The sequence below is a fragment of the Salvia hispanica genome, chromosome 6 (genome assembly GCF_029641045.1).
Source record: "Salvia hispanica isolate PSC_SH4W2 chromosome 6, Shi_PSC_v1, whole genome shotgun sequence".
Taxonomy (NCBI): Eukaryota; Viridiplantae; Streptophyta; class Magnoliopsida; order Lamiales; family Lamiaceae; genus Salvia; species Salvia hispanica.
The window spans coordinates 40932011-40952716 of record NC_142697.1 but is presented as its reverse complement, the minus strand read 5'-3'; the positions used below and the strand labels follow the sequence as shown (position 1 = coordinate 40952716).

The 20706-nt window shown below is 35.4% G+C and overlaps 1 protein-coding gene and 1 long non-coding RNA gene across 3 annotated transcripts; one reads left to right on the top strand and one right to left on the bottom strand.

The window, feature by feature from the left end:
* Window positions 1-10817: 10817 nt before the first annotated feature.
* LOC148923797 (uncharacterized) lies at window positions 10818-15976 on the bottom strand. Of its 2 annotated transcripts, none has more exons than XR_016132448.1 (3): window positions 15887-15976; window positions 11873-11960; window positions 10818-11006 (listed from the first exon to the last, which is right to left on the bottom strand). It is a non-coding gene; the product is annotated as an uncharacterized LOC148923797 (long non-coding RNA). The 2 variants fall into 2 exon arrangements; XR_016132449.1 differs by lacking the exon at window positions 15887-15976 and adding an exon at window positions 12206-12893.
* LOC125207968 (basic leucine zipper 43-like) lies at window positions 14350-15141 on the top strand. Its single transcript, XM_048107494.2, has one exon. It carries the CDS (start codon window positions 14467-14469, stop codon window positions 15001-15003), a length of 537 nt encoding a protein of 178 aa, XP_047963451.1. The 5' UTR covers window positions 14350-14466; the 3' UTR covers window positions 15004-15141.
* Window positions 15977-20706: the final 4730 nt, after the last annotated feature.

The following is a 20706-nucleotide window of genomic DNA, read 5'->3' as shown; positions in this document are numbered from 1 at the left end:
TTGAATGCCCCCTCCCATCAAGTTATGACCAACTTCGCGATGCGATCTTGTATGGCCGAGAGAAAACCGTGACATTCCTTGAGGTGCAGGCTGCCTTAAGATCTAAGGAGCTGCAGAATATGGAGGCTAGGTCAGGTAGTTCAATGTCTGAGAGCTTGAATATTGTAAAGAAGTTCAAGGGAAAGAAGTCGTTCAAGAAGTTCAATGAGCCTTCCAAGAATGTTTCAAATGATCAAAAGGAAACTCGTTCTTGCCACTGGTGCAAGAAACCAGGGCACTTGAAGAAAGATTGTTATGCTTGGAAGAGAAAACAACAAGAAAGTGGTGGAAAAACAATGAATTCAACCGAGGAGGTTGAGGAAGATGAGGCTCCAATGGCCTTGAATGTTATGGATAAGAATGAGGATGGATCTTAGATCATAGACTCTGGCTGCAATTTCCATATGCGCTACAATCTCTCTTGGTTTGAAGACTTGAAAGAGGTTACTGGATCAGTCATGTTAGGGAATAATCAAATATGTTCAGTAAACGGTGTTGGCTCCATCAGGTTAAGAGTTGAGGATGGATGCAGCATCTTGCTCAAGTCTGTGAGATATATCCCAGAAGTTAAAAGAAATTTAATATCACTTGATTCTCTTGAGGGAAAGGGGTGCAAGTTTGTGTCTGAGGATGGGGTGATGACAGTTAGCAATAGAGGTGCCCACGGTTCAGGAACCGGCGGTTACAGTTCGAAACCGCCGGTTCCGGTTTTAGAAATTGTTGAACCGGAACCGAACCGTGAGGGTGTTTCACGGTTCCGAACCACCGGTTTTTTGTGGTTCCGGCTTGATTTCACGGTTTTTCGCGGTTCCCGCACGGTTTCGGTTCGAAAATTTTTGAACCTGAACCGAACCATGGTTCAAAAATCAACGGTTTCGGTTCGAGAAAATTCTCACGGTTTCTGTTCAAAACCGTAACCGGCGGTTACGGTTTCGGTTTTAACCGCCGGTTCGGTAAATCTTGGGCAGGTCTAGTTAGCAAGTCAGGAAAGTTGTTAATGAAAGCAAGAAGGAAAGGTAGCTTGTACTACATGACTGCAACTGTGTTGAAAGCTAACTCAGTGGTGGATTGTGCTCTTGTTACAAAAAGTTTGAGGGTGTGGTATTCTAGGCTTGGACATCCAGCCATTGGAACTGTGAAAGAACTGATTAAGAAAGGTCTTGTGCTCTGTGATGAAGCTGATGATGATTCAGTGAAATGTGAAGAATGTGTGTTAGGGAAGGCCAAGAAATTGAGTTACCCGAAGGCCATACACACATCATCAAAGCGACTTGATTATGCACATAGTGACTTATGGGGCCCTGCTCAAGAAAAGTCCATTGGAGGTGGAAGATACTACATGAGCATCATTGATGATTTCTCCAGGAGTATATGGCTCTACATACTCAAGGAGAAGTCAGAGGCCTTCAATAAATTCGGAGAATGGTGCATTGAGGTGGAGGCAGAAAAAGGCACAAGTTTGGATTGTTTGAGAACAGACAATAGACTCTAGAGCATCTGTCAAAAGAGTTTTGATGTTTTTTGCAAGTCTAGAGGGATCAAGAGGCACCGCACTGTCCCCTTAAATCCACAACAGAATGGTGTGGCAGAGAGAGCAAACCGCACTATCCTAGAGAGAACAAGGTGTATGCTGTTGGCTGTAGGATTGGGTAAAAAGATTCTGGGCAGAAGCAGCATCTACTGCCGTGACATTGATGAATAAGTGTCCATCATCTAGTTTAAATGGGGATATACCAGACAATAGATGGTTTGGAAGGAATGGCAGTTATGAGAACTTAAGAGCGTTTGGCTGCAAGGCCTTTGCACACATCAAGCAAGGGAAACTAGAAGCAAGGGCAGTTAAGTGTATCATGATGGGGTATCAACCAGGTGTAAAAGGATATAGACTCTGGTGCATTGAGCCTGGAAAAGAGAAAATTATTGTCAGCAGAGATGTTATCTTCTGGGAGCATGAGATGCCTTTCATGAAGAGGGCAGATACTGAAACAAGGATTGACATTGAGAAGGTGATTATCTCTAAGCTTGAGGTGGAGCATCACGGATCTCAGACAGAACAAGAAACTGAGGATACTGATGCTCCACATTCTCCACAACAACCACCACCACAACAATCAAGCCCAACAGCTCAAGGTAGCTGGAAATTAGCCAGGGAGAGGGCTAAGAGAAATGTGAGGCCTTCTTCCAGATATTCTGATGCTGAGTATCTATTCTATTGTTTCATGGTGGCTGAGGAAATTGAGTATTTAGAACCTAGCAGCTATGAGGAGGCAGTTGAAATCAAAGATTGGGAGAAGTGGATGCAAGCCATGATAGATAAGATAGACTCACTGCTTAAAAATGATGTACTTGGGTTCTGGTGGAGAGGCCAAATGGTAGAAGAGTTGTAAGTTGTAAGTGGATCTTCAAGAAGAAGATAGAGGCTGCTGATGGGGATAAGGTTAGATATAAAGCCAGGCTAGTGGCAAGGGGTTTCACACAGGGGCATGGCATTGACTATGAAGAGATTTTTTTCTCCTGTAGTGAAGTACACTTCCATCTGAATTTTATTGGCAATTGTGGCTAGAAAAGATTGGGAGCTAGAGCAATTAGATGTTAAGACAACATTCTTGCATGGTGACCTAAAGGAAACCATTTATATGGCTCAACCAAAGGGCTTCATAAGACCTGGGGATGAAGGCAAAGTTTGCTTGCTAAAGAAGAGTATCTATGGCTTGAAGCAGGCTAGCCGTCAGTGGCATATGAAGTTCAATACTCACATGATCAAGAGTGGTTTTCTGAGATCTTGTTATGATGAATGTGTCTACATAAAGAGTGTAGGTGGAGCTGCTGTGGCTTATCTACTCTTGTATGTAGATGATATGTTGCTAGCAGGGGCTGATTTGAAGGAGATTCAAAAGGTGAAAGATGATCTCAGAGCTGCTTTTGAAATGAAAGATTTGGGTCCAGCTAGAAGAATTCTTGGCATGTCCATAGTGAGGAACAAGGAAAGGAGGCAGATATGACTGGAGCAATCTGATTATGTAGCCAAGTTGCTCAAGAAATTCAAGATGAAAAATGTGAAAGAAGTTTTTGTCCCTATGGGCCAACACTACAAGCTTACTGCAGAGCAGAGACCAAAGAATGAAGCTGAGAAGATAGAAATGCTATACATGCCTTATGCAAACATAATTGGGAGCATAATGTATGCAATGATAAGCACTCGGCCTAACATTGCACATGCCATATCAGTAACTAGCAGGTACATGACTAGCTATGGAAAGGAGCATTGGTCTGCACTTAAATGGCTTGTGAGATACATGCGGGGAGCTACAAATGTGGGCATTCTGTTTGATGGAAATGGAGAGCATGAGGGTGATCCATTGAAGGGTTGGAGTGATTCTGACTTTGCTGGAAATCTAGATACCAGAAGGTCACAATCAGGATACTTGTTTACTCTCTATGGCTCGTTGATTTGTTGGAAGAGTAGTCTTCAAGGAGTGGTTGCTCTATCCACTACTGAGGCTGAGTTCATGTCACTGACATCGGCAGTAAAAGAAAGCTCTTGGCTCAAGGGCATATTGAAGGATTTTGGGATAGTTTAAGAATCTGTGAGCATTGGCTGTGACAATAACAGTGCCTTATGTCTAGCCAAGCATCAAGTTTACCATGAGCGGAGTAAGCACTTAGATGTGCGTCTACACTTCATCCGAGAGAAGGCTGAAGCAGGGGAAGTAAAAGTCTTCAAAGTCGACACTGCTGAGAATCCAGCAGACATGTTGACAAAGCCTATACCAAGGGGCAAGCTTGAGTTTTGTATGAGGTTGATAAAGCTTCATAGCATTGACTCACATGGCAGCTAAACCATCAAGGTGGAGTTTGTGAATATATTGATGGCTTAAGCTGCAAACATAAAGGAGAAAGGAATCGGAAATCATCTCTTGATGATGAGCTTCAGGAGCCGTTGGATCAACCTCTGATCCGTGAGATTAAATCTCGACCGTTGATCATTAGTTACCGTTAGATTTGAAATGTGTATAAATAAGTTTGTTGATTTTCGGTTAGTAGTTAGACATCCTCTTGTAGCTCATTTTTCTCTCTCGCAATTCAATAAGAAATCTCCTTTCTCAAACCCTTGAATCATCACTCTCTCTTCTCCGATCACAACACGCAATCGATCTCCATTTCTAACACATAGTGATCACATCTAACATATTTTCAGCAAAAGAGTTTCATCATAACATAATTGTTAATAAATCCAAAGTTTGTTCTTTTTCTAATTGATTTTTGAAGTTGCAGACAAACTAAAATTTAATCAAACTTCTTGATTTTTGTGTTGGAACCGTAGTTGTAGGAACGAGAAATCACAAATGAAATCTTCTTGGGATCAAATTATGATACCAAATAAAAGAGATCAGAGCTATCTTACAGTTGTAGGAAGTTGGCTTCAGTTAGGGCAAAAATCTCATCTATTCAGAAGCCAATTTAGTGTCAAAGCTGCTGAGGCAGATTGCAAATGCCTGAAATGCAGAAAATGGATATCTATAATCAAGTCCTTCCCAACCTTCCCAAACTGCAGAATGATTTTTGAGACAATTTGAGACCAACTGTGTAAAATTTGAGACAATTCATTCATATGAAGACCAACAGAAAGTGACAAATTTGCAAATGAAATTGGGTTTGTTTGGGACTTTCTGAATTTTGATTAATGATGTAAGTTCAATTTATACTCTCATCACATATTTTATTTGTTGGTCTAAGTTTTGGTTATGGTAAAAAAATAGTGATTTGTCAGTTAGTTAACTAAATAACATAAGATGGGCTATATATGTCATAGCTATTGGGCCATATATAAGTATGCTAAGTAGTACTATTTATTAATAAAAAGGTCTACTCAAGCCCAATTCTTGAAGGCCTTCAAATTAATTGCAACAAACAAGTTTATATAGATACTACAATAATTATTTTCTTTAAAACAAGTTAAATATATCCATTTCTTATAACAATTAAACCTATCCATAAATATAATATGGTTCTTACTATCTTATAGAAATATAAGGCGTATCTAGTTATGATTTATATTTCAATTAAAGCCAAATACTGTTAAGCTCGAGCTTGGTTCGTTTAGTTGCGAACTTCTCCAAACAAACTCGAATAAGCTTTAATCAATCCCAAAACGAAACAGTTTTGGAGTAGCTTAGTTCTAATTTTTTACACTTCTTTCCCCTTCCCCTAAAAAATGGAAAGAAAATTAGAAAATGAAAACTAGAATAGATATGTTAAATGAGAAAAAAAGATGTAACACGTGAAGACAAATAAATAATAGGAATAGGAGTATAAACTAAATTCTGTCTGAAGAAAGTAAATTGTAAGTAATTGAAATGGTTAGTGTAGAAGTGCCCCAATCACATAAAGCAATATGATAATCCCTCTAGAAAACCATGATTATTAGAATGTGTTCAGCTTTTTTCAACCAGCTTTTTTATTAGCACTAATATAATTTTAAGAGGTGGGGGCTCAAGATATATTGCCTCAAATATGTGATTATGTTTTGACTTAATCTCGCTCGTTTTCAAATTAAGCTAGTAAAGTAAACCACTTAAAGTAAAACTGTTTTTTTTAAATTAAAGAAATAATCCAATTACATCAATATGTTGTGTAAAGTGATTTTATAGGATAGGAAGCACGAGTGTTTTAATTTTTTTTGTTGATGGAGATGGCTCCAATATTTGGCTTCACATTAGTAGTGGAGTTCGATATTTTTTTAATTTTAGTTTTATCATTATTTTTGTACCTCAATAAAGTGATTTGTATAATTGACGATTGACGATTGATTAGTAATCAAGGTTTTATTTTAGTTTGTGTGATTTTTAATGAGTTTGGTGGGTTCTACAAAATCCATCATAAATTCACTTCCTTTGATATCTTAATAAAATAATCCTTAAGAAGGGTCCCAAAAATTGATTAAACTATATGTAATACATGTAAGACAATAAAATAGCTAATAAGTTTTTTTTTTTTTTCAGTACGTAGTCTGTAGATGTTTCTTTTTTAAAAAAAAAAAATTTGCCTTCAATATTACCTTCGATTTTGTGTTAAGAGTGACGGTAATTGTGGGCATCATACCTGGTTTCACGTGATTGTTCATTTTAGGAGTTTAAAAAAAAAAATTACACAGAATAATAGGCCGATGAAAAATGGGTAGTTTAATGATAATGGAACATGATTTAACTTACCATATTTTCTCTATCAATCTAAATCATTTCATCCCAAAATGTCTAATGAATTGCGGTGCAGATTATAATAAAAGTGATTGATATATTATTAATTAGAAAAATTATTTCATTTTATTAATAATAATGGTAATAGTTAATAAATACTCCTATATTATTCGATGAATAAAAATGGGGATGTCAGTACAACTTTCAATACGTGGGTTGGTCCGAATAGCCTGATAAATCTAGAGGGTTGAGACTGAAAATTTCGAGCTGACAATAAAATTAGTCCGCACCACGAGTAGGGTTGACCCATGATTGGACCAAGATGCAACTATTGTTTATTATTCCATCTGTTTGATAGCTAATTCAATACTTTATTAATGATTTTTATATTATAAATAACTATAAAAAAATTATATTAATTTTAGTATTACATATATATGTTAAATTTTTATTAATATAATAAAAGAAGAATAAATTAAAATTTTCAAATTCACTATTTAATTATGTTTGACTTTAAGCATATGTTTCAAAATTATACTATAATTAAATGTTTTACATCTTATAAATATTTTTTTTATATCACGTGTTAATTTTATCGGTCACAACTCGAAACTCGAACCATTAGGATTAAGGTTGAATATTACAATCGCACCTGATTCACTCGCAATTCATGTAGTGGTAGCCTGAAACTCAGTGAACTGACCCGATTGACATCCCTGAATAGAATGATGAAATGGAATGAATTTAAATTTTAGGTACGGAAGGAATAGATTAAGAAATTGAAAACGAAAAGCATTCATCAACCAATCGACTATGTCTATTCCCAAAGATAATTTTAATGATCTTGTTTAGCATAAAATGATTTTATTCTTATCATGTCAAGAAAATTATAGGATTGAAATAATGTACGACAAAGCGTGAAAATATACATAGACTAGATAGGCATCATAATATAAATTTTGTCTACATCAAAGGGTGCATATCACCTTGGTTTCACAACCCTATACAAATTTTAACATCCTACAACCTGAGATTTAATTTCACAACCTCATCTTATTAATTACCATTCCAACTTGTATCATCGACTTTATTAACCCGTTATAACCTTAGGTAACCTTTAAAATTCTGTTCCTTTATCAATCAAATAAAAAAAAAAGAAACGAGGAAACAAGAAAAATAAAGGTACCAATTTGTATCAAGTAGGAGTAATATTTTACTGTATTCTCTTTTCATTCTATTAAAGGTGTTCATAATCCTTTCAATCAATTCCAACAAAGATCTAATGTTATCATTTTTGAAAATAAGTAAATCATCATCAATATATCCTACTATATTGCACCCCTCTTTATTATTATTTCAATTACTTTTTATCTTTCCATTAATATATTTTAAATATTTTTTTCTCTCTCTTAATATACTAATAATATCTTTTAAAAATTCGTCCTATCCTACCCCTCATAAGTGTGTAATCTTTTATGATAAAGAGGAACTACTTTTTTTACACTCTCGAGCAAACTCATCGAGTATATGTGTATGTATTCTTTAATGTTATTTCATGAGTTAATGAATAGAGAGTAAAGTAAGAGATATGAAAAAGTAGATATAAAATTATTTCCATTTTAGGAAACGTTTCATTTTAGTGGAATAATCCAAAAAAGAAAACGTTTTATTTTTAATGGGACAGAGTGAGTATATAACTAGACTACTTGTTAACATTCCAAATCTAAGGCAAGACAATCACCCAAAGTCCTGTCTTCACTTTTTAAGGGGCCAAATTTAAAGCCATGATATATATTTTTATTTATTTTTAATTAGAAGAAGTAATACAACCATTTGAGAAGTGAGATCAAGAATCATTTCAGACTAAAAAAGAAAATAATGCCTACAACAGTTCCAGATTCCATGTTAAGATGCACTGATACTCGACAAACATACATGCTCATGGCGACACGTGTTAGGTGAAACAGTGCCATTTTATTTATACTGTAACAACACCTCTTAGTAATAAAAAGTGGGAAAGGAGAAAAAAAAACATCATCGGCAAAATGTTTTGTTAACACCAAGATTAGTGAAGAATAGCAGTTGCCATATGCTATTTATAACTAAACACCTTTTTCTATCCACATCGTTAGTGGAGTAAGAAACCTATAGCAATTTGTATCAATGGGTCCAAAATGATACTCATAATGCAAAATGCAATAACCCCACCTATATATACATATATATGATACCTCATTATTGCACCAATTTGGCAAAAAAGTTCTTGTATTATAATATTTGTATAAAAAACATATTTTATTTTATACTGACTTTACTAGGGTTCAAAAGTGGGAGCTAATCCTCTTAATTGCTTTTAATATGAGGAGAAATAGGGTGGGCTATGTGAAGATGTGCTAAAAGTATTCAATTGAGAACGTATCATCGTTACAGATGTCGACACATGCAGGTGTCGACAGTCGTGTGCTTTCACTTATAGATCTATTTGTATCACGTCTTTAATGAAATTGTTGTTTTGCTTGTATCAGTATTCGCTTTAGTTTTATTTTATTGTCGAAAAACTTTATTTCTTGCATATCATTGTTGTTTTGTTTTAGCATTTAACAGATTAATTGGTTTGTTGCCTAATCTAACAACTCTTTTTGGTATAAAATTTGCTCTTCGATTTGGATCTGCTGATCTCAATATAAATTGAAATTAAATCTTAACATTTTATTACCACTTTGTAGTTTAGTTTTTTATTTAATGATACGAGTAGTATATATGTGTAGTGTATTATTATCCATATGGTGATGCCACTAATAGAAGATAAAGACAGCATGGAAAAGAAAATAGATTCCATGCGTCAATTTCAGTGTATATATAATCGTCGAAGGGTGAATGCTAATCGATTCTTGATTAGTATTTATACAGAAATTCGAGTGCACACATTTTATTTTCCTATTCTAATAAACATCACGACGTCAGTACTATAAGAAATGGAACAAATATGAATCTCGTCTTGATATGAGAGATCTATAAATCTCATCTTAACATAAATCTGCAACACAAACCGGCAATTATTTGTGTCTAATGCAATTGTGACTGAACCGACATAATAGTAGTAGTACACCTCAAACAAAAGAATGATGCATCTAGAGTTTCTTATTAATTGACGTTGAATATGATACACACGTATTTCTTTTTATTTGAACCACACCAAAGATATTATTAAATTATGTTTATGTAAACCCAACCAACAAACTTATAAAAAAAAAACAAATTAAAGTGATTACATATATACACAAGGGAAATAGTAAAACATAAGAACTCTCCGTAGCATAAAAAGAGTATTGTGGTGCATCAACTTAGTTACTTATAAGCTAGGTCTCGAAACCAAACTAACAAACTTGATTTGGCATGTAGATAAAATATCACATGGCCAAGCGAATTCTCGCATGAAACATGAATAATGAATTATAGGAAACTCATGCATGCCTTTCTTACTTTTTTTTCTAACATATAATTAGAAAAAGAAACTAAGAAATGACAAGATATGATTTAAATATTAATATGTTTGTAAGACTCTGATCAGCAACAATATATGACACGTCTTCGTTGGCAAAGTTGACTCATATTTTAAGAAATATTTTAGAAGTTTTATACCATCACATATTTGTACAAGAAATCAGCCATAGGCCTGCGTTATATGAAAATGGGATTTTGTTGGTGCCGCTGCCGCCCCAACATAGCTATAGCTTCCAAGGCTTTCGACTTTCAAGTCAAATTCGAAACATGTCCACTGATATTTCTTATCAAATTTAACATTTCATATTCAACCGTGTGGCCTGTTACGATAATTTTCATTCTGTCATTTGGATTAACAATTTTTATTTTCCATTTAGTTTACAACACCAAAAGGTTAATAAAAGAAACGTGCGCACAGTTTAGCCATAGTTTGACAAGTTCACAATTCAAATAGGCACAAGGCATTTAAATCAATCAAGAAATTTTAATTTTTCTGAATTGTCTCATTCAAGTGCGTATCTTTATTGATGTAAAAAATACGTATATTAATGAACAGCACCACTTTGAACATCACCAAAAAATGACCTTTCTACACGAATAAGACAATTGAGAAAAAATAGAAACTTTATGATTTAACAATAATATTTTGTTCAAATTTTATAAGAATGACTTGAATTTAACCAAACTCCATGATTTAAATAGCTATTATCTCATTCAAACTCTGATAAGTTACTAATAAAATAAAAGCTTATGAAGAATTAGAGATAAGTTGATCAACATAATACAGGATTGGTATTTCCTACTAGTACTATGACACACACTATGAGATGGAAGCAAATAGAACGAATATCTAACTATTAATTTACCTAAATAATAGTAGTATTAACTACTATTAATCTATAGTAATGTTAGAATACTCTAGACACAGGAAAATACCATATACTAATATACACGAGTCATATATATGGTGAATGACTGACACCATAGGCCATAGCATGATATGTTAGTATTATTTGTTCAAAACTTTCATTCTCCGCAAAATTAGGAGAGAGAGAGAGAGAGAGGGTAAAAATAAAATAAGGCAAAGGGCAGCTACGAGTTGAGACAAAAACTGATTGGGATGAAGGCATGATTGTTGTAAAGAAATGAAATGGTTTGAATACCTGAAAGAAAAACTTTAGCTTAGGTCACTTGAGTGGGGTGCACAAATGGCTTGCATTGCATATGATATCATGGACTAGAGCACCTGAACAAACGCCTCTGGCCCTATCAAATAATCACAAAGATCTCCTCATTTCTCTCCTAAATTTCCATGTCCAATCACCATCATATACTACAATTCTCCACCATTTTAATATGTATATTTCATTATTTTATGCATCCAGTCTCTAATCCCTACTTCGATTTTTATGTAACAAAAAGCAGCGACGTGTGGTCGACACATGTGGTTAAAGTGGGTGGAGCCATGCACTTGTGGGGTGGGAGTTGGTGTGCCCAACACCCCCACGCGGGCTTGTAACCTAGGGCCCAGACGGGGAAGATCATCGTGCACCTGCACTTTCCTAAACTCTATTCACATTTAGAAATAAAAATATGTGTATTTGACTCTAAAAAGGGACAAAGTCAGGTGTTACATCCAGCACCCCTCCGTGGAATACCCCGACCGTTGGTTTAGGGCACTGTCCCTAATTTAACTCTTACAGCTAATGTTTTTCTGTTTTTTTCGCAAAGTGAGATGAAATTGAGGTTACACTGGTAAAAATGATGGGATACAAGCATATTTTTTGAAAGATAGATAAGATATGCTGACGGGGTATTGTGCCTCAAGTGGGTAATCGGTATTTAATCATTTCTTTCACATCAGCCAACCCCATCTTTTTCTTTTCCCTCCCTTTATTATTAGTAACCTCTCCCTCTCTCTAGAGTGTGTGTGAGAAAGATAGGAACAAGAAAAGGATATCTTACGTCTCCAAATCTTTAATATTTTATTGGCAAATGTGTTTGACTAAGTTACCAGAAATTCTCTGTGGAAATCCTGATATATAACTAGAAATGGAATTACTTATAGTGGCGTCCTCACTATTAAATTCACCTCACTTTTATCATACTAATATTTGGTCTGGTGTATTTACCTGCATCAAAAGGAACTTGTTCAGTGTTGGACCATTTTCCAACTACTGTTTGCTCATATAAGTGATAAGCTGCTTGACATTCCTCAACCTACAAAATAAAACCGATACATAATCAAGTGGCGTAAACCATGTACTCTGTTAGATTATTTACTGGGTATGCAGTTTAATTCCACTCAAATTCTCAACGGTTCGAATAAAACCATTGTTAGGACACCTAAAGCTGGACTAAGGCGATGAACATAAAACAAATGAAATGACAGGCATCCTATTGGAGTCTATACATTAGTCCACCAAGAAACCACACTTTGTCACTTGGTCAAAAAAAATAAAAACCTTGGCAAAGATTGACGAAATTGTGGAGGAGATTCCTTTAATGTTTAGAGGCATCCCAAAAGCAGCATTATCTCTTCGTCCAATATAAATCTATAGACTTACGCAGACCAAATCTATGAAAACACGCCCTGTTCTAAAAAGAGATGTAAATAATTTAGTGTATATACTTATGTACAATAAAACATGCAGCAAACTGAAAAAAAAGGTGATCAAGAAGAAATTAACTAGGATCAAATATACAAGGTAGCAAAATGGACATCATGGTTATGGTAATTCTGGTGGACTGTCTATCGAGGAAAATGGCATTTTGAAAAGATATCAAACACAAGTACAGTATAGTACAGTACACAAAAAAAATGGTGGGGCTGATGTACGTATTCAACCACATTAATCATCTTAGGCCTCTGTATGGCCAATATGGGGAAATGACTCTCATTGAAAATGAAATGAAATATGGGAAGAGGAAACAAATAAAACAGGGGAGCAATAGAGACAAGAAATGAAAGAGGAGTCAAATTTCATCTAATGGGATTGTTGACTACTGAGGCCACTCAACCCAATATCAAGAAAGCAATTAACTCTATAAGAATTCTTCTACTTGAGGCATTACACATTTCCTTTTTCTAGTGGAAGAATACATTTTAAAGTACATCCATACATAAATCACCCACCCATTGTCCCATCCCACCACACACCGTATATGATTTTCCAAACTGCATAAAAAGTATTGGTTGTGTGGTTAAAATTGAACCTCATATCCTGTAAAAGTTATCTCGGTCAGGGAGATTCACAAATCAGCACTAAATGGAACTTACTCCATGAACACTGAACACTTGCAACATTAGATTAGACTCAGTGAGAAGTTCATCATGGCTACAAAAACATTAATTAATGGACTTCCCATGTTATCGTGGTACAGCATAAATCTTCTAGACTAATCATCAACTTGCAAACATCGGCCTAATGTTTAAACAATAAATGGAAACACTTAAGCTGGCAGAATAGTGAAAATACTAAAACTTTTAAATGAGGATTCCACAAGTTCGACTTGAGAATACATGAAGACACCTCAAGTTCTTTATCGCCTGGTCTTATTTAGTGAAACAGATAATGTCAACACTCATATTTCTATACATACATCAGGTGTTCGGGAGTAATACAACATAGTGTAAAAGTTTGCACCATAGCTGTTCAAGCCATATTGGTAAATGGACTGCCCTGTTCACTAATTCAACTAGAATAGCGAAAGAAGTTCTACGTTAAACTTAAATGGATTAAAGATTCAGTACAATCTAGCCAATAGATATTCACATTATTTGTGCTTATACAGCTTTATAGTTAGCCAATATCATAGTTCTTTTTCAAAAATATACTCCGTACATACTTATCCAGTTTTAAACCTCACCAGTTTTCCAGATGGCACTCAAAATAAGAAGCATGATATCATGTAGTCAATTTTTTGCGTCTAAAACATTCATTTCCACCAGAGTAGCATATGCTTCCTGCCTCAGGAAAGGTTTTTCATCTGATATTGAAATTTGATCAATGTAAAGAGTATATCGTATCTTCATTTATTAAATATGGTTCCAGAAAAGTGGTTGCTGAGTCACTAATTTCTTTTATGCAAGTTTTCCACTTTTGGAAAAGGGATTGCTGCCCCAGTCTCCTCCTATTCATTCGTGTTCTTGAACATTGCTGGCTACAGACCAATGTTTAGTAGAAATTTCTAACTTTGGCTGACAAGTACAACTTTTCTAAGTTGACTTCACTAACCATTTCTTATGGGCTATTCCTTCCTTAACATTCCCCAAATCAATTATTATAACCCCAATTATAAAGTACCCCACATGTGAGCATTTTTTTTTTCATGAGATTATCCAATTCTGATCTAAATTTTAATTCAACTTGTATAGATTGCTGATTCCCTATGTATGACTTCATGCATCATGCAACATACAGCCATGTACAGATTGTACATGGACAGTGCATAGACTAATACATCCTGTTACATAGATTAATATATGAGAGCACATAAGGCCAAACATAGTTTGGTGTCAATCCTGCATTTTCATTTTTTGAGGAATTCTACTGTACTCTATTTTCTTACAATGGGGCCAAATCACCTTTTTGGCTTTCTATAAATCCACCCCTTCCCACTAGTTTCCTTCGCCTTCAACTACCAGCAATACTTCTTTCTAAGATCTCCCATAAACTAATTCCACAAACTCATTTCAGAAAATCTGCCCAGTTCGATTAGAGCAATGCAGCCCAATGAGATTGCTGAGCTCCATTTGTTATTTCCTTCCAACTCAACACAATATCCTCCCAATTTTGCCTTAACTAGTAACTACCCACCAGCTTATCAGTTTAGCAGGTTCCCCAACCCTTTATACCAGCTCAATACCGCACCCCAAGTTCAAGAACTGAATCCACAGTCAACTTGTTTCAGCAGTAACTCGACATCTGATGAAGCAGATGAGCAACAACTAAGCATAATAAACGAGAGGAAGCAAAGAAGAATGATTTCAAACAGAGAATCTGCAAGGCGATCACGCATGCGCAAGCAGAAACACTTGGATGAGCTTTGGTCACAAGTAGTCTGGCTCCGTAACGAGAATCACCAGCTCGTAGACAAGCTGAACCATGTATCAGAACGTCATGACCAAGTACTCCAAGAAAATGTTCAACTCAAGGAAGAAGCTTCAGAGCTTCGTCAAATGCTTACCGACATGCAGCTGAGCAGTCCTTATCCTTACTTAAGAGAGCTTGACGATGATCCTAGCAGTGACTTGGCCTAAGCATGAATTATGTACTCATATTTCTTCCTCAGTTTCCTGATTTGTTACTGAGATAGATGCTATGATTTTTGTCTTATCTTGATGCCTTTAGCCAATTGGTGTTGTCTCGATCTATATGAATCACAATCCTGTTATTATCCATATGAGTTAACAGTATGCTGCAATAAACTCTAAATAAATCCAATGATAGTGTCAAAAGGCTAAGTTTATTTAAGTCCTGGGAATAGATTCATCCATGACACGGGCCCCAAAAATTTCTGAACTGCGACCATTTAGTAATCGTCTAGTCTATTGACACATGCAGGCACTAACAAGCAAGATTTGCATACAAGAATCTGAACATACAGCTGCTCCATCATAATTTGAAATACTTAAACACACAATTCCTAAATACAGCAAAATTAAATACAATAAAAAAAGCAAAACGAAGATGAATGCCCCTAGAGTGTCATGCAGCATTTCAAGTTGGAAAACAGTAGTTTCCTCAGACAAACTATGCTACCAATTACCAAAATGATTGCCATTAATTGACATCAACCAAACAGAAACCTTTGCTGTTTTTCAAATTTAGTTTTGGCTAAAAACATGTTTGGTGTGGCGTTTAGGGACCACTTCAGTTCCTCTAAGTCATATTCAGTTCGGCATCTAGGGGACACACTGTTTGTAATTGTAACAATCTCACCATCAATTTTCAATGGCACAAGGAAATCATGCTTAATTATATCAGCTTTGCTACGATTGCTTCTCTTCAAACAGTACTAACGATGAAAATGTACTCTAATTCGAAGATAAATCAATGTTTCCATATGGCATTCACGGAATAGAAATTCACCGCGCATTAGGGATTTAATCTGGATAACGAAATCGAATTCCGAAAACTCACCTTCAAATATTTTCTGTAGTTCAGAGCTAAATCTGCTTCGCGAAAATGACAGCTACGAAAATTGGAGGGTTTGATCGTTTCTGAATAAATTATTTCTTTTCCTTCAAAAATATATTGCGCGCGGTATTGCAGTTAACTGTGAATTTGGACTCCAAACTTTTATTTCTTCTTTTGTTTTAGTTTCTATTAATATTATACTACTATTAAATAATCTGATTTATAATTAATTAATGTATAGTACTATGTTTTTTTAATAACTAGTAGTAGTTTTTAATTATATTGAGGATGCATTCTGCACAGGGTGTCATTTAGTGTGTAAAACATTGTATTGACGGATATTGAGTAGTGTAAATTAGATATGTGTTGATTATTTAAGATTCTTACATGTATTGTTTGGCTTTTCCAAATAATTAAAATTCTTTATTTAATTCATAAATGCCAAACTAAATACTACTAGTACAGAAGCTAGTTTGATTTTGATATAACTAGGTAAGCAAGCAGATTAAAAGAGAAACATTTAATTAGATGAAAGTTATAAACTTATAGCTAAGTTAGGAGTATAAATTTATTATTGATGCAAAAATAAAAAATTGGTCAGCCATCGCCGACCTAGTTTTCAAAAGCCTCCTTAGGTTCAATCAAGTTTTCGATACCAAGTTTTTAATAAGATAAGTAGCTAACCCACCATTCACGAGAATAGGGATCCTCTGCTGTGCATACCAAGTTTTTAATAAGCTAAGTAGTTAACTCACCATTCATGAGAATAGAGACGGGTTGGGATCATCTGCTGTGCACAAGTGCACAGCAGCCCATGTTGTTCCTCATAATGTAATAAAATAATACTCTCTTTGTCCTATTAGAAATGAAACGTTTTCTTTTTTGGTCTGTTCCACTAAAAATGAAACGTTTCTAAAAATGGAAACAATACTCTCTACTTTTTCTTCTCTTACTTTACTCACTCTTCATTAACTCACAAAACAACACTACATAAAATTATGTGCCGAAAAGCAAACATTGCATATTTAATGGGACGGATGGAGTATTTATTTATTTATTTTATTTTGTTTAGTTTATTTGATTATTTTATTTGTTTGTATGTAGCAGCACGGACTATTGTGCACTTCTGCACAGCAGAGGATCCCCATCCGAACAGAGGCCGAGTATTCTTAATATGATCCATGACCCTTATTAAGAAATTGTGTTCTAAATTCTAATATTATTTTTATATAATTAATAAATGAAATAGGTCACATAATTTTAGTATGCCCATCAATGTGAATTTAATGGTATTAGATGTAGGGCTGTCAATTTTTGGCACGATACGATAACACGACACGAATCCGCATGAAATTAATGGGTATGTATCAAAGCTTATTGGGTTCGTGTTCTTATCGTGTCGACACGATAAGGACACGAAAACTTCGTGTCGTGGTCGTGTCGTGTTCGTATTCATGTTACACGTTTAGAAATAATATTAATATATCATAATATTATTATAATTTTATTTATTTTAAAATTTTAAAATTTTAAAATTAAAATTTAAAATTTAATATTAAAAATAATATTTATATATTATAATATTATTATTATAGTGCCATGTCGTGTCATATATATGTTATTATCGTTTCGTGTCATATATGTGTTGTTATCGTGTCGTGTTGACCCGAAGTGGTTCGTGTCGTGTTCGTGTCTGAGGGTAGCAGGTCGTGTTCGTGTTTGGAGTTTTCTTAACGGGTGGTCGTGTTCGTGTTTGTCGTTATCGTGTCGACACGATAACGACACAACACGCACGATTTGCCACCCCTAAATTTAGATGGACCATATGAATACATAGCAACCGAAGTTTTAATATGACCATGTGCATTAATTTCAATAGAAGAATTTGAAGTTTTAATATGACCATGTGCATTAATTTCAATAGAAGAATTTTTCAATAAAATAGATGAATTTAAGATAAGAATAAAAATAAAAATTATGGAAGAGGAAATGAAAAAAGGGTAGTTGTCCAAAAAATAAAATGGAGAACGTGAGTTCTTATTATTAAAAATAACTAACTAAATAAATAAATAAAGCAACGGTATATGGCTGCTTGTGGTCCGTTCATGAATAATGTGATCAAGCATGTATGGACCTTGAGTCGTCGCATGCTCAAGATACTACAACAATGTGTGAGCATAACAATGCATGCTCATATGGCTGCTTCTGGTCAGTTCATGAATAATGTGATCAAGCATGTATGGACCTTGAGTCGTCGCATGCTCAAGATAATACAACAATGTGTGAGCATAACAATGCATGCTCATAGGGGTGTAAATTCGAGTACCTGTGGGTATCCAAATCCGAAATCTCAAAAATATCATACCCAATATCCGATCCGTATGTGAATTCGGGTACCCTAATACCCGATGCGGGTACCCAAACCCAACTAATCGGGTACCCATAAATCCGGAATTATTATATTTGGAATTTATTCTTTTATATAAATTAAATTGTGAGAATAGAAATTATTAAAATAACACAATACTTATACTATTTATTGACTATAATTCTACTCCTATATTACATAAAATAGACATTAGACAAATAGACACTACTTAATTTTAAAATAATTTTTTTTTTTATAAATTGAAACATAAAAGAGATTAATTTTTTAAGACATTAACTGAACATGTAAATAAAATGGAGAAAGCATAACTAATTAACTATATATTTTCAAAAGATAACAAGTAAGAACATAAATAATGCAACATGAACCGAACACGAATGTAAAAAAGTATTAAAGTCGAGATAATAGAACAATGAAATGTCAAAGCAACCAAACATATAATATAAATAATGTCAAAGCAACCAAACATAATCCAAATAGTAAACTAAGAACTTTATAACCCAAAATATTTATCACAAATACATAATTAATCGGGTTTAATCGGGTATTAGTCGGGTACTCTAATACGGATTTCGGGTACCCTAATCCCGAAGAATCCTAACATTAACTACCTAATAAGGCTAATTTCATGCATTGGTTATGGGGTTAAGTTCTGTAATTTCTTGGGTCTAACAAGGTTTTATAAGTTAGGTGTGTAGAGAAAATGCCGGATCCAGGAAGAATGGAGAAGATTGCCTGGAGAGGGAGTCCGGCAGGGAAAGTGAGCGGAAAGAAGGAAATTTACCAGATAGAGGAGCATCCTAGATAAAGGGCAAAATGGGGAATACAAGGAAAAATCTAGAAGCTCAACTCCTTATAAATAAGAGCACGCAGCATATATGATCATACACTTTAGCTCTTAGCTCAATTTCTCACACTCTACATTAGACCTGCCCAAGGTTTATCGAACCGGCGGTTAAAACCGAAACCGTAATCATCGGTTACGGTTCCGAACCGAAACCGTGAGAATTTACCCGAACCGAAACCGTTGATTTTTGAACCGTGGTTCGGTTCAGGTTCAAAAATTTTCGAACCGAAACCGTATCGGAACCGCCGGTTCAGTGCGGTTTTGAACCGGAACCGCGAAAAATCATCGGAAAACCGTGAAATCAAGCCGGAACCGCAAAAAACCGACGGTTTGGAACTGTGAAAAACCGTAAAAAAATCGCCGGGAAACCGCCGGTTCGGAACCGAAACCGAAACCGGCGGTTTTGGAACCGTAACCGTAACCGCGAAACACCCTCGCGGTTCGGTTCCGGTTCAACAATTTCCAAAACCGGAACCGGCGGTTCCGAACCGTAACCGTCGGTTCCTGAACCGTGGGCACCTCTACTCTACACACACACTTGGGGGATCAGTTGGGGGTTTTTAGGGTTCATGGTTTGAGAATCAGTTGGTGTAACACCATCTCTATGAGAGGCGAAGATACAATTTGCAATTTCTGTTTTAAGTTTCCGTTTCTGAATTCCCCGAGACTTTGTTGTTTGAAGCTCGGCCCTATTTTGTTAACATTTTGAATCTGCACTTGTTTAGCTATGGAAGTTCTTGTTATGGTTTCGTTTCATGTTATTGCTGTTTTTCTGTTTACCTTGGATGCGTTTAGCCATTGATCTGAGTTGTTGCGTTGAATTGTGTGGAGATCGTAGTTGATCGGTTGAATCTGGTTGAATCTGTGTGATCGGAGATGTGAATTGTTGTGGTTTGTTGTGGATGGCTTGGATCCGGAGCGGGTGAAGCGTCCAGTGTTTGGATCTGTTCGTTTCTGCATGGTTTTGATGTTTAGTTTCTGTTATCTCATTTACCTCGTCTAGCGATAGTAGATCTGCTTAATTTTAGTAGTTAATCGTAGTTAAATGGTTTAATTCAGCTTGCTCTGTTAGTTTAATATGTTTACCCTGTTTTTCTCTGCATTTTGTGATCAATGATCGTTAGAAAAGATGAAGCTAGTTGTTAGGTGAACTTTTAGTTAGTTATTTTGCAGCTTTTTCATTCGTACTCTGCTAATTCGGAAAATGGTCCGGGTCCCCACTACCTGTCTTTCCTCTGTCTAGGTAATTTTAGGAAAAGTTGTTCATCAGGTCTAGTAATATGTTATCGCTGGAGTGTTATCTCGTTTACATCTTGTTTTCTTCATGCATGTTTCAGTTATATTTGCCTAGGTCTAGTTGTTAGGATAGATTATTTACATTTCCCGAGTCCAGTAGTTAAGTCTCAACCCCACAAAATGCGTGGCAGCAGCCAAAACCAGTGTCCAAATCTCTTGCATGTTTACTTATGCTTCCATCTCTATGGGATTCGATCCCTACTTCCTTATGCTAGTTTTTAGTACTGTGGGTTGAGGGTTTTGAAAAGCAGGAACCGATTGTGTGCCCAACGACCGATGGTTTCAAAGGTT